We start from the raw sequence: 13,843 nt of genomic DNA, 5'->3' as shown, positions 1-13,843 counted from the left end.
TTACTTGGAAACCAGAGGGAAACTCTTCCACATTCATGCTGTTACAGAGGCCACACCTGGGCATTGTTCTGGGATTGGGAAGAGCCTCACAGATTAATGAGATTCAGGAAAGAAAGTGAATATTAGCAAAATAAAGAAACACTGACATATTTCTGAGAGTGCATGTATTGTGGTTCTTTTCCCTAGCTTGGAAGAGCTGGTCTTTGGTCATATTAGGGAACTAGACATGGATTTAGAATACAGATAGGATAGACATACTTTAAGAGGGTCTTTGACCCTTTAATGTACATGTATGAGCATCACAGGCTTTTACCTACATGTACACAGAAGGCGGCTGTAGAACCACCTGCACACGCGCACACACACACTCCACTTCCCACACAGACAGTGCGTAATTTAATCAGCAGTTACTAATTTTTCATCTTCACTGGACAATTATGAGACATATTCTTGGATTAGCCAAAGGACGGGGATTAGTGCTGGGAATGAAACACCATGAAACATCTTAGCTAATATCCCAGCAAGCTTTCCTAAACACACGCAAGGCAAGTCAGACTATACAACATCTAGCCCAAAACTCACCTCCAGGTGCTTAAACCCAAGGGCCAGATATTCAGGCCCTTTTGGATATACTAAGCAAGCGACTTGGCGTTCATATCTGAGGCATTCATTCCACAACATCTTTTGAGTTCCTACTGTGTGTCAGACCCTTATGCTTAGTGGTACTTGTCCTCCACAGGAAAAAAAAAGTGATTAATGTTATGAAGGAAAGAGAATGAGAATAGAGGATAATGGGGCATTTAGGTCCTATTTAGATAAGATGATTAGAGAAGGCCTCTCCATAGGTGCTGTGTTTAAGTTGGTGCACACATGATGGCAGCGTGGCTGGGGCAGGGTGAGAGAAGAATATTCCTGTGGCAGGAGCACCCTGTGCAAAGGCCCTGAGGTGTCAGTGCAATCACAGCTGAGAGAACCAACCTGCATGACAGTGGCTTTGTTTATTGAGCTCTTGCTTCCTGAACTATGTACCTTTCAAAATTAGTGCAAGGAATCCTCAACAGTGGCCCTCTTTAAGAGATAAGTACTATTACGTCTCCATTTTATAGATCAAGAGACAGGTTAATCTGCTTGCCCGCCCAAGTCAATCAACGGTCAGCAGCAAGGCCAGAATTTGAACTAAGTATATTTGAATCCAGAATCTTAGACCTTTACATTCAGTTCTTTTCATTATCATTAGAGACCGACACAACTCATTTTTCATATATTTGTATATTCTGGGCCTCTATGACCTGCAAAGAGTTCTGCAGTGATTTAAGTAATATTTTACCTGTGTTTGGACAGTCTAGATGTGAAAGGGGTTGTCAGTATTTACCTTTGATTGGAAATTCACAAGCATTAGGAGCCTAATAATGTCCATGTGTCTTTAAGATCTTGTTTCATTTTACCAAAGACGTTTTTGAAAACATGCAAGTAAAGGAAATGATTCTGGAAATGTTTTTCTTTGCTTTTATCAGTATTGTTCCAACTTGATTCTAAGTATTGTTCCAGCTTGCATATTTAAGTTCTGCTAATGAGGGTTTGCTCAAGAAGCCATTGGTTAAACACACACACACATACACACTCACATAGACATTAATAAACCACTGAGTCGTAAGGAAGAGTTTCCCTTTTCTTCTATCTCAAATATTCATATTTGTTTTAATCATTATAGTTACATAAAAAATAAAAAAGCAAAACCAGGAAGCTAGACCATAAACCACTTCAGAATGCATTTAATATGAAAAATACACATTGTAAAATTTCTAGGGTTAAATCTATCATAGGCCCAAGGGTAGCAGGACCATTCCTAGATCTAAGTCTGTTGCTTCTCAGGCACTAGAGACACACAGGTTATTAAGCACAGAGCTCTTACCCCACACACTCACACCAGGAGGCTGACAGATCTCTGGGCTTCATCCCATTGTTCCGTGGGGTCAAGACCAAAGGGGCTGGGAACAGCAGGTTTGGTCTCGACCAGGCCTTCATGGAGTAGTTTCTTATAAAGAGAGATGTGAGAGAGAGCCTCAGAGAAAGCAGTATACAAATCTTCTGAGTTACAGACTCATCTACTGATTTCCTGAAATTACAAAGTAGTTTGCAAGATACCATAGGCAGATTCATTGAAAAGGACGAAAAGAAAACACAGGGAGGGTTTTAACCTAACAACCCATGAACTAATGAGTTGATTGGATTGTATTATAGGCATCTCGCACAGTGATCCACAGTGCAGACATCACATTCCAAATGCTGGAAGACTGGAGGAATGTGGACCTCAACAGCATCACCAAGCAAACCCTTTACACCATGGAAGACTCTCGTGATGAGCACCGGAAACTCATTATCCAGTGTAAGATGCTCTACCAGGCAGTGTGTCTTTCTATTTGTTTTAAAAAGAAAGGAGTATCCTGGTGAATAATTAAGTGGCATTCCCACCCTGTCCTTCTCCCTGGGACCCCATGCCTCTTGTTGTTCATGTTAAATGGGTCGGCCCAGATGGAGGGACTAGTTCATTTACGAGGACTTGAGTCAGCATTGCTGGGGAAAATGGGTTCTGGGGTATTTGGCAGCACACAGTGTCAGGCAAAAGGCCCCACTCGTGACTCTTAATGCCGAGCACAGTTCCCTAGGTGGCATCAACAAATAAGGACAGAAGCTTGCTGCCTCTCTCAGTGTATGACAGCCTGGAGGCAAGTGGACATGCTGCCTGCTTTTCAGTGGAGGGTCATGGGAGTCAGCCCACCTGTTGGCAGGTGAATCTCTCAATCATAGTAGATGATTGAGTAGGGGGATGTTGATTTACTTCTGCAAACACATGTTCATGCCCCTGTGAACGGAGACTGGAAATACTGCTCCAAGTATCATCCTGATGTGTTTGGGTTGCTGTTCTTAGCAGCAGAGGTCATAAGAGGGCCAGAAAACACCACCATCCTCAGCACAGCTCTGTTCTTCCTCAACAGCCCGTTACAGCCTCTGCCTGGGGAATCCCCTAGACCAGAGTCTCTTGGCTACTGTCTTACTTTGTTCAGCCTTCTTTTCTCATGTCTCTGGGGGAAAGGGAGTGCAGGGACGGAGGGTGAGTCTGCACTCCCACCATCAGCTCTGGGAAGGGTCGGTGCTGAGATTGTCTAGAGGTGGGAGCTCTGGCGGCTGCTGTGCTCTCACCTTCTGAATGGGTGAGGCCCATGACCCTAATAGTGACATTCAGGAAGCTGCAGAGTTGCTGTCTCCCCGAGAAAAGGGGCCTACTCCTCTCAGAGCCCCCAGTCCCTTATGTCACCTTTATAAGCAAATAAAGTTCCCTAAGATGTTCCTATTAGAGACCTCTTTTTAAAAGCAAATGGAGCAACTGAAACGTTGGACCATGTGGACCTTCCCTGAGGCTTCTTTCCTGATGACCCCAGAGCTACATCTCTACATCAGCCCTGTGGGGAAGATTCACTTATCACCCTCATATTTCAGATGAGAAAAGCCTCAGAGAGCTGGTGAACCTTTCCCAAGGTAGGAGAGCTGGACCTGGAACCTAGGTCTAGTTTCGGTGTCACTAACCTGCACTAGTGCATGACCAGAGGAGACAAAACTACTGAGATGTGGACAAGCTTTAGAGATTCTAGGATTTTTCCAAGTTCTTACAGTCATGCTCTCTGTTCTGTTTTTCCTTCAAGAAGGCAATGGAAAGCATGGCTATAAGCACCCTAACAGTGCTAGCTATACCCCTGATGGCAGTGTCCCCCAGGCCTCACATAGGGTGAGGCAGTGTTTGTGCAGGACTAAACAGATGGGTGGAAACCCAGAGTGATCCAACTTCCTAACCACTCCTATCAGCATTAGATTTACCTCTCTTCTCCCATCAGCACCTTCCATGGTGGAAGACAATGTGACCTAGACTCATAGGGAAAAATACAGTCACCATTGCTTGTTTTAGGGACCAGGCTTTGAGACTTTGCTGGAGCAGAACAGAGATTACCGCTGCCTCTCCAAAAGAGAACCTTTGGGGGCTTTCTTTTCATGCTCTCTTGGGCTGGGAGCAGTGTATTGCCCTTTAAGTCTGTGATTTTATTCTTCTAGAGGGAGGGAGTGATGATGAGGTTCAGTTCAACCCAGCTGGTACTTCCTGAGTGCCTGTCCTGGGTCTAGCACTGTATTAGATACTGAGCATGGAGCAGTGAATAAGACGGACACTGTCTTTTCCATATGGAACTTACAGCTAATGGCAAATCAGAAACTGAACACATAATTTACAAATGGTCGCATTTTACCAAAGAGGACATGCTATGTGATGCAGTGCTGGGATGAGGGTTGAGGAAGGGCATCAAGCCGTAAAGCAGATGGCCTGGCACACAGGTGTCATCCCTGCTCCTCCCTGACAGCTGGGATGTGAGCCCCCAAACACAGTAAGCTGGGCCGAAGTTCAGTTTGAGTAGGACCAGGGGAAACTATATGCTGTGCTGCACTCTCCTTACCTTACAACCAATTGACAAATCTGCAGATTCTTGCTTTGGAGGTATGGGGAGCGGTTACCATCACATCTGTGATATAAATGCTGGCTAGGGTTGCTTGATTTACCTTAATTTAAAAAATGCACTTTGGGACTTGAGCATGCTGATTAGAATGAGCATTAAGTGGTACAGTGGTTGGGATGCTCGACAGACCTTGATTCAAACCCTGGCTCTGGTGCTCTGTGACCTTGGCTTCCAGATCTGTAAAATGGGTAAAATGCAAAGGGATTAAATCAGATAAGGTGTGCCATGTGCCTGGTACACAGTGTAGGACTAGTGTAGAGAAGAGGTTAGGAGGCAAGAACTTGAGTCAGGTTTGAAACATGCCTCTGCCATTCACCAGCTGTGAAACCTTTGGAAAGTCACTCATCTCTGAGTGCCTCAATTTTCTCAATTGTCAAATGGGGGGTCATTACAGTACCTACCTCTATAGGCTGCTCATCCATTCATTCAACAAACATTTGAGCAATTACTATGTACCAAAACTATTCTAGGTCCTGGCCTCATGACATGCACATCCTAGGGGTTGTCTAAGATTAAACAAGTATGTACATGTAAAACATTTTAGAAGAGTGCCTGGCAGGTGGCAAGCACTCAGTAAATGTTAGCAGTTAGCACTTTCATTGCCACCAGGTCATTAGCATCATTGATTGAAGCACAATAGCTCAGATACACATACAATGTTGTAAAGAATGAAGGAACACCAAAGATAAAGTCAGCGACTTGGGTTCTAGTTCCTACTCTGTCACTAACTCACCCTTGGACTTTGAGGGGGTTGTTTAACCTCTAACACATAGCTTCTTCATCTATAAAACGTGACAGATCAATTAAATGGGCCTCTAAAGCCCTTTCTCACTCTAAAATGTATGACTTCAGGTCCTGGAAGCTGACCTCTTGGAGGAGTTATCAGTCAAGTAAAATATGTTCAGGTAAATGAAAACTACTGGAATGTGTGAATCTTGAATTGTGGTTTGATTTTATTGAGCTCCACATACAAAAGCGCAAAAAATATAATAAAAAGAGATACTTTGAATTAGAGATCACCACAGTGATGTTTCTGTTTTCTACAATGCTTTGCTGATTTCAAGTCCTTCCAGATTCAGTTATTTGACTTGCACCTGAAGACAGGGTGTAAAATGTTAAGATTACCCTCCTTTTACTAATGCGGAAACTGAGGACCAGAGATTGTTTCCTTTACTCCACCAGTATTTACTAAGCATCTACTACATGTCAAGCACTGAGATACTGGTTAGGCTCCTTACCCTACCACAGGGCAGAGAGTGAGAGAGCAGCAGTGCCTGTATGCACTCCCACAAGCGAGCTCTATCACAGGTAATGTGCCAACTAACAAAGGTATCAGACAAAATAGTTAACAGGGAGCAGACATAACCCCCGCCACACACATACCCCCCTAACGTCAAGACAGTGCTATTAGTGATTCAGTGAAAGTAGAATACAGTCATAAAGTGCTATGGAAGTACAGAGGATGAGTGATCGGTTCTGCTGATGAGTGGCATGGGGAGGGCAAACAGGATTTCGTGGAAGGATCATTTCAGCTGGATCATGACAGACTAGACAGTCCAAGCAGAGGGACCTGCCTGAGAAAAGCAGGGTTTGTTGGGGAAATGGCAAGTGACATGGGATGACCAGGGTTTAAAGGTAAGTTGTGGTGTGTTTTCTAAATCCTTGAATGCCTTGCTAAGACTTTAGAGATTTATTTTATTCAGTTGTATCCCTGTGTTCTTTTAAGATGTATCTCTGTTTAAACACAACTGCACAGTGTGTGGGTTCTCCTTTGTCTGACAGTGTATCAGGAGTTTGACCACCTCCTGGAGGAGCAGTCTCCCATAGAGTCCTACATCGAGTGGCTGGACACCATGGTGGACCGGTGTGTTGTGAAGGTTGGTAAGCTGGAGCAGAAGGTGCAGCCCGGGTACAGCAGCCCAGCACTCGCCTCGATGACACTTGGGTAATACAGAGCCCCACAGTGAGCAGTCCTAGAGTCCCTCGGCAGCCTTGGAGCGCTAGGGTTTCCAGGAGAGGCCTGGGCCCCCCTCAGGGTTGGGGTGGGGTCACAGGAGGCAAGGCAAAGTCTCCCTTCCCTGGGCCAGTCAGGTCAGAATCACTTTTATCTATAGTGCACGTTGGGTCTTGACATAAGATTTCATTTTTTAAAGTGGATTTTTGCTGCTAAAAACAAGTCAGAAACCATTGCTCTATAACACTGAACTTTGAGACCCATAAGCCTTCATGTTGTTTTTATAAGAGACAGTAATAAACACAGGTCAAGTGAACCACTCTTAAAGCCGTTCACTCTCTTGTAGGTGGCTGCCAAGAAACAAGGGTCTCTGAAGAAGGTGGCCCAGCAGTTCCTCTTGATGTGGTCCTGTTTTGGCACGAGGGTGATCCGGGACATGACCTTGCACAGTGCCCCCAGCTTTGGTAAGGCCACCCCAGCCCTCCCCACATCTGAACACTTTCTCTGGCTCCATGTATTAAATCCACCTCTCAGGAGTCAGCCATGGTCTTGCTGTCTCTGAGGCCACAAGGATGTTACCTGGAAATGTTATCTGTTCTGGGGGATGTGACTTTGATAGGATTTTCAGGAAGAAAGATGGCATTGCATGCCAAAGCAGAAGTATACCAAACTGAAAATGAGAGGTCTGCACACAAATCATATTATTTAAGTTTAAGGAGGAGTAAATAGCAGTGACTGTGCTCCCCTTTTTCTGAAAGTCCCCAGTGATGGCTGCTTCCACAGTACTACTTTGCCAAATTTCATAGTGTGGATTTGCCAATACTGGGCACATGGAGAAGCCTCTGAGTTCAAACATTTGCGAACGGCTTGATTGACACGCCAGCAGTGGGTAGACGGTCTGAAGTTTTCTTTGAAAACATGTCCCAGTCTGATCCCTAGAAAAGGGCTTTTGCATTCATTTTCCCTTTTGTTTTACTGACCCTTTGGGTTTTCATCACCTCCAGGAGACATCCCTACCCCAAGTCCTCGTCTCCTGTTTTCCAGTGTAACAGGACGGAAATCTCTGCCCAGAGGTGCTTACAATATTCTCTGTGGGCAAGAACCTACTCACTGACTTGGGGTGAATGCTGTTTTTCAGTGGAAAGAATGGTGTGTGCATTGAGTCCGGGTCATCATTAGCAAAGTGGGACTTTAAGGCATTATCCAGACATTTAAAATCTCAAAACACTTTGGCCTCAATTTTCTAGGCATTTCAGCAAAAGCCTGTTGGTAAACTTTCTGGGTAATTGCTTCAGTTCTCTGTTTTACTTTGCAAGTAGAGATGTGGTTTTGTTTCTCATTATCTCCAATTAAGCCAATCAGCTCTGGGTTTTGCTCTGGGTTTAATTTGACACTTTTCCATCTAGCTTTTTATGGTCTTGTCACTATTTTCCAGTTGTGCTATACAACGAAGTGAGTATGTGGTGAAACAAAGAGGGCACTATTTTTTCTAAACAGCTCTGTCCATGAAAGACTGTGTTTACCCAATTGGAGAAGCGTTTTGTTGTGGATTTCTTTAATCTCAGCATTGGGAAGTCCTCTGAACCTGCCCGCACCATGGCTACAGATGGAAATTCTCTTTGAGCTGTATAGAAATGCTCTGGTGCCTGCTACCTGGGCAGTGCCATCAGGCATGGCATTTTGATGACTTCCAGTTCAGCATAGTTAGTGTTAGCACATGTTACCTCTGGCTCTGGGAAAATCATTCATGTATAACTGCTTTCAGTTAAGCAGATGGTTGAAAAATATTTGAGATTTTTTTCATTGCTTCAGAATCAAAGAATCAGTGATATCACACAAATAAACATATACACATCCACAAAACAAGCATCTTTTCCTTGCTTTATATCTTATTCTTCAGTTTGCAGATTCTTAAACTGTGTATGTTATCAAGTGCCCTTGCACTTGATATTTGAAATTCATTTGTATTTACTAAGTTAACAGTCTGATAAAAGAAGTTTGGACAGTAGAACAATTAGGGTTCAGTGAATGGGTTGGATTTATTACTGAAAAAAAATTGTTCCTTAAAATGTATTTGTTTCTCTTTGAACCACACACTATTTTAGGATACACTGGAAACTCAGGAAAATGGAAAAAATGGTCACAAAGATTCTTTTAGAAAAGGAAAGAAAAAGATATTAACCCAATTTCACTTTTACGGTATTTTCCAACTCTGAACAGATGGAAATAATACCTGTCTCCAAGTCCATTTAGCAAACTATCTAAAGTGGTCCTGCTCATCCGACTCATTGTTGAGTTTTGCAGCTTGGGATGACAGGCAAGTTGAAAGAATTTGTGGCAGACAAAAGCCCAGCTCCCCCTTTCTGCCTGTATATGTCAAAGACACAGTTGGTGGTTGTGTTTGGGTCATGTGTTCCCTGTATAAAAACAGCTAATTAGGAAAAAGAGCCCTCTGTTCCCTGGCCCCTCCTCCCAACCACAGGGGCCAGCTCTATATATCTTATAACCCCCACACGATTCTTGTCGCTGTGAATGGTAGAGGGTCTGTGTGTCCGCGTAGCAGGCTGACCGTCACAGTGATCGTGTGGAATATCACAATAATCCAGCGGGGGGACTCTATCACCTCTTCCCAGAGCAGCCGCTTTCAAAGGTAGTTGACTCCTTTCTTCTCCTTAATTCCTTTTCACTCTTTTCTCCCTAATTCCTTTTCACTGAAAGAGCCTATGCTGTGAACTAAAGTAGCCAGACTTTCTTTCTGTGCTGCAAGCAGCACTTCCTAGCAAAATTAGTCAGCAAAGGTAGGCTAGCAGGCAATGAACTTTTCATCCTAATGGGGCTGAGGAAACTAGAGGTTCTATTTAAAACAACAACACATTTTCTGTTGATTACTCTGATACCTGTATCCTGAGTCAGTGCAGGCGCCTTTACCCCTTCACTCGGGTGTTCACCAGATGCCCCTGTTTCACTGTGAGGAACATCCGGGAGGCAACAATAGTTCCAGAAAGTACTTCAGCACCAAACAGTCGGAAAAGCAGCCCTGGACTTGACGGCTAAGGGGGCAAGACTGCATATCAGTCCCCAAGTTTTCACCCTGTTTTCTGGCCTAGCATCGAAGCTCACCCACTTGGGCAGGGCCGGGGAGGCTGTGCGGGAGCAGTTCTGTCAGGGAGCAGCTCCCAGACCAAGTGGCCATGGCAGGGCCTTCCAGACAGCTTCTCAATGTTCAGATGTCCTGGCCTCGCTGTCGCACCCAGAACCTGCTAAATTAGAGAATCTTGAGATTTGAAATGTCACTCAGGCCCCTGCCAAGCACCAGGAGGAGGCAGGAATAGCTTTCCCTGTATTCAGGAGAGGAGGCAGAGACCCAGAGAGGAGAGGGGACTTTCTGAGGACACACAGAAAATTGAGCTGAGCTCCACCAGGGACATATCCCATGCTAGAGCCACATTGCCACCACTTCGTCTAACTTTCTTCAGTTGAATACTACAAATAAAAGCAAAACAATGTTTATTCAGGGCTTAGTATACACTAGGCCTAATATTAGGCACTTCCTCACTTAATTTTCACAGCAACTTATGAGATCCGCTAGTAACTGCCCTCAGTGTAGTGAATGAGGAAGCCATGGTAGCACATGAAGCAAAGGCAGGATGATGGTACTCTTTATAACAAGTATTTAGGAAGTATGTACTCCCATTTAATTCTCACATTGACTCTGCAAGGCGGATAATTACAGAGATGGAGAATTTTCTTGCCCAAGATCAATATGGCAAGTACAAAACCCATGCTTTTTCAGTTACCACAATTAAGACAGATACCTTCTGCCCAGATGCATGGCACAAAAAGGCTAGAAAAATTTGCTTAATCTTCACTGATGGTTTTTCTAAAACCATATGGATGGATTAAAAAATTTAAGCTATAAGAGAGAAGAATAATAATTAGACTATCATGAGTAATTAGGGATGCCAGAAGACAATGGAATAATATCTCTTAAGTGTTGAGAACAAAGAACTATCAACCAGTATTCAAGAGTGAGGGCAAAGAAAAGTATTCAGTTACACAAAAACTAAGAAAATTATAGCACTTACAGAGCTTCGCTTTAAAAAATATTGAAGGGTATATTTCAGTAAGAGGAAAAATAAACACATAGCTAAAGTCTTGTGTGTAAGAAACAATGAGATTCTAGTTATTGTTGCTGTTTAACAAATTACCACAAAGTTTAGTGGCTTAAAACAATATTATACGTATGGATTCTGTGGGTCAGGAATTTGGACAGGGTGGCTTGTCTCTATCCTGTGATGTCTGGGGCCTTGGAAGGGAAGACTCAAAGGCTGGTAATGAATCGGCACCTGGAGGCTGGAATCTTTTTGAGGCTTCTTCCCTCATATGTCTGGTGCCGGGGCTGGGATGACTTGAAGACTAGAAATGCTGATCAGGGTGCCTTCAAGTGGCCTCTCCATGTGGTTCGCTTTCCTCACAGCACAGTGGCCTCTGAATAGTTGAACTTGTCACATGGTGGCTCAGGCCCCCCGTGTGAGCGTGCCGAGTGGGGAACCACATTGCCTTTTATGGCCCAGTTTCACAAATGAACATGTCACTTCCCCCATACCCTGATGATCAGAGAAGTCACAAACCTACCAAGATTGAAGGGGATGCACAGATCCCCAGTTTTCCAGGGAAGGAATGTCAGAGAAATTGGGGGCCTTGTTTTAAGACAAAAGAAAATTTAAAGTATGTAAGCACATTTAATTAACTTTTGGTTATAATTTAAAATCTAATTTTTGTGTGTTTCAAAAAGGTAAAAATTCTAGGAAACAATACAACATGGGGTGGTGGGAAGAGAATTTTCAAGGAATAGTTCAAGGATGCTAAGATCTTTGTATTGGAATACCAAATAGTTGTTGAAAATTTATAGTTTGGGTTTAATAGACATACAGGATATATGTCAACAAATGAAGAGATCATCACTGAAAGAATAGAATCATAATTTACCGAGGAAAAATGCAAAAACTTAAATGGCAAGAACTGAGAAGGTAAAAGAAGTATAGAAAAAGGATGGTAAACTCAAAATATAAAATAGGATATTGGAAATAAGATCAAAGAATAATCACAGTAAATGAAAAGATCTCTTCCCTCAAAAAAATCAGTCGTGAATTGCAAATTTTACTAAACTTTTAAGAAACATGAAATCCTTAGTTTATGAAAATGAACATGAAAATCAATATTTTAGAGAGTAAAAACAAAAGAAGGAAAGCTATACAGTTAACTTTATGAAATTAATATAACCTCAGTTTCAAAATCTTGGAAGAGCTGTAGAGAAAAAGAAAATTATGACCCAATCACATATAAATATAGACAACAAAATTCTAAATAAAATACTAGCAGGTCAAATCCTGCAGTAAATTTTTTAAAACTGTGATTAATAAGGCCTATGCCAAGAATTAAAGTATGGTTCAATGTCATAAAATTACTAATTAACATATTGCATTAATGAATTAAAAGAGAAAAATCTTATGATCATCTCTTTAGATACAGAGGAAGAAACTTATTTGATAAAATTCAGCTTTCAAGTGTAATATTTTAAAACTCTTGGCAAACTATAGAAGGGAATTTACTTAATATGTTAAAGAGCATCCAAAAATCTTCAGAAAACATTATACTAAGTCATGAAACTTAGAAATTTTCCCATTCAAGTCGCAAATAAGACATGAATGCCTTCTAACGCTGTTTCTGATAGATATGTACTGGAGGTCCTGGCCAATGCAATAAGAAAAGGAAATGAAATATAAGGATTGGAAAGGAAAACACAAAATTGTCTTTATTGATATCATGATGGCTGCCAAAGAGAAGAGAATCTGTAAACTAATGGAACAAATAAGAATTCAGCCAGGTTACTGAATTCGGTTTTTAAAAAAATCATTGGCATTCTTAGCATTAACTAGAAAATATAATTAAATTTCTACCTGTCTGTCTATATCAGTCTATCTGTATCTATATTCATTCAAAATAGCAACAGAAAGTTACCCATAAAATAATTATAACAAAAATTGTTTTTAAGACCTTCAAGAAAAAAAATTTTTTAATAGTGTTGAAATATACCTTCTTCATGTTTGGAAAAACTCAACGTCAAGAAGATACACCCTTCAAATGTATAAATCAAGTGGTATTCCAGTCCAGTTCTTAACTTTTTTCCCTTTGATTTTGAAAATCTGATGTTAAAATTCATACAGAAAAGCAGTCAAGAATAGTAAAAAAAAAAAAAAATCTTGAAGGTAAGGGAGAACAAGGTGTAGAGACTTGCTTACCTGATAGTTTTATTAAGGAGTCAGATGATATGGTCTTCTAACAGGGCTTGACAAAGAGTAATGAAACAACAGAGATGCCCAGTACAGAATGACATGAAACTTATCTTCGCTTCATCAGATTCTTGCTTTGTTGTCTCAAAAACAAGAGGATTGTAGAGATGATCTATGTGACAGAGATGGCATGAAAAAAATCAGTGGGTAAATGTTCTGGGACAAGCATTTTAGGATAAATAAAACTAGATTCCATGCCTATAATTTCTGAAATGAGACATCTAAATGGAAAAAAAAAAAACTTAAACCTTTTAGAAGATACTGGTGATATTAATGACCTTGGAATAGAAAATTATTTCTTTAAAAAGGCACAAAAAAAAGAACAGATCATAAGGGAAATATTGCCAGGGTTGACTGCACTTGGATTTTGAATTTCTATATAATAAGCATAAGATGAACAAAGTTAAAAGACAGAAGCCACAGAAAGGGGGAAGATATTTTGCAATGCATATAACTAACAGAGGATTATAACCAGAATGTATGATAAATCCCTTCAAGTACTTTATTAAAAGACTAGTATCCCAATAGAAAAACGGACAAAGAATGTGAATAGACAGTTCACAGAGGAGGGAATTCAGATGGACAATAATCATATGAAAAAAGGTTGCACCTTTTTAGTAATTATGGTACTACAACTTACAAAGACGATAACATTTCACACCCTTCAAATGGCAAATGTTATATTTCTTACAGAGGATGTGAAAGATTTTGCTTAGCAATTTGGCACTATCTTGTAAGACACAGGTGCTCTTGGACCTGGTGATTCCATGTCTGGGCCTACACACAAGGCAACAGGTACAAAAAAATTCATTAGAGCCAGTTTCCAATAGTGAAAAATGTAAATAACCTAAATTCCATCTACAGGAGAATGGACAAATAAATTGTGGTACACTCACACAGTTGCCATTAAATGAGAGCTACATGCGTCAGTGTGGATAGATTTAAAAAAAACGCAAAGTATCAAAAGCAGCTTGTAG

General features: G+C 41.5%; 1 protein-coding gene across 5 annotated transcripts in view; it reads left to right on the top strand.

Moving 5' to 3' along the window:
* RFX4 (regulatory factor X4) overlaps positions 1–13,843 on the top strand; it is a 130,750-nt gene that overhangs the window by 88,826 nt on the left and 28,081 nt on the right. For all 5 annotated transcript variants that reach the window (XM_031683158.2, XM_072973069.1, XM_072973068.1 and 2 more), the window contains 3 exons: positions 2,242–2,386; positions 6,342–6,436; positions 6,860–6,977. In XM_031683158.2, the coding sequence (XP_031539018.1) occupies positions 2,242–2,386; positions 6,342–6,436; positions 6,860–6,977 (358 nt within the window). The remainder of the gene's footprint in view (positions 1–2,241; positions 2,387–6,341; positions 6,437–6,859; positions 6,978–13,843) is intronic.

Source organism: Vicugna pacos, chromosome 12 (genome assembly GCF_048564905.1).
Source record: "Vicugna pacos chromosome 12, VicPac4, whole genome shotgun sequence".
Lineage (NCBI taxonomy): Eukaryota > Metazoa > Chordata > Mammalia > Artiodactyla > Camelidae > Vicugna > Vicugna pacos.
The sequence above is the reverse complement of the archived record's forward strand: the minus strand, read 5'-3'. Positions and strand labels throughout refer to the sequence as shown.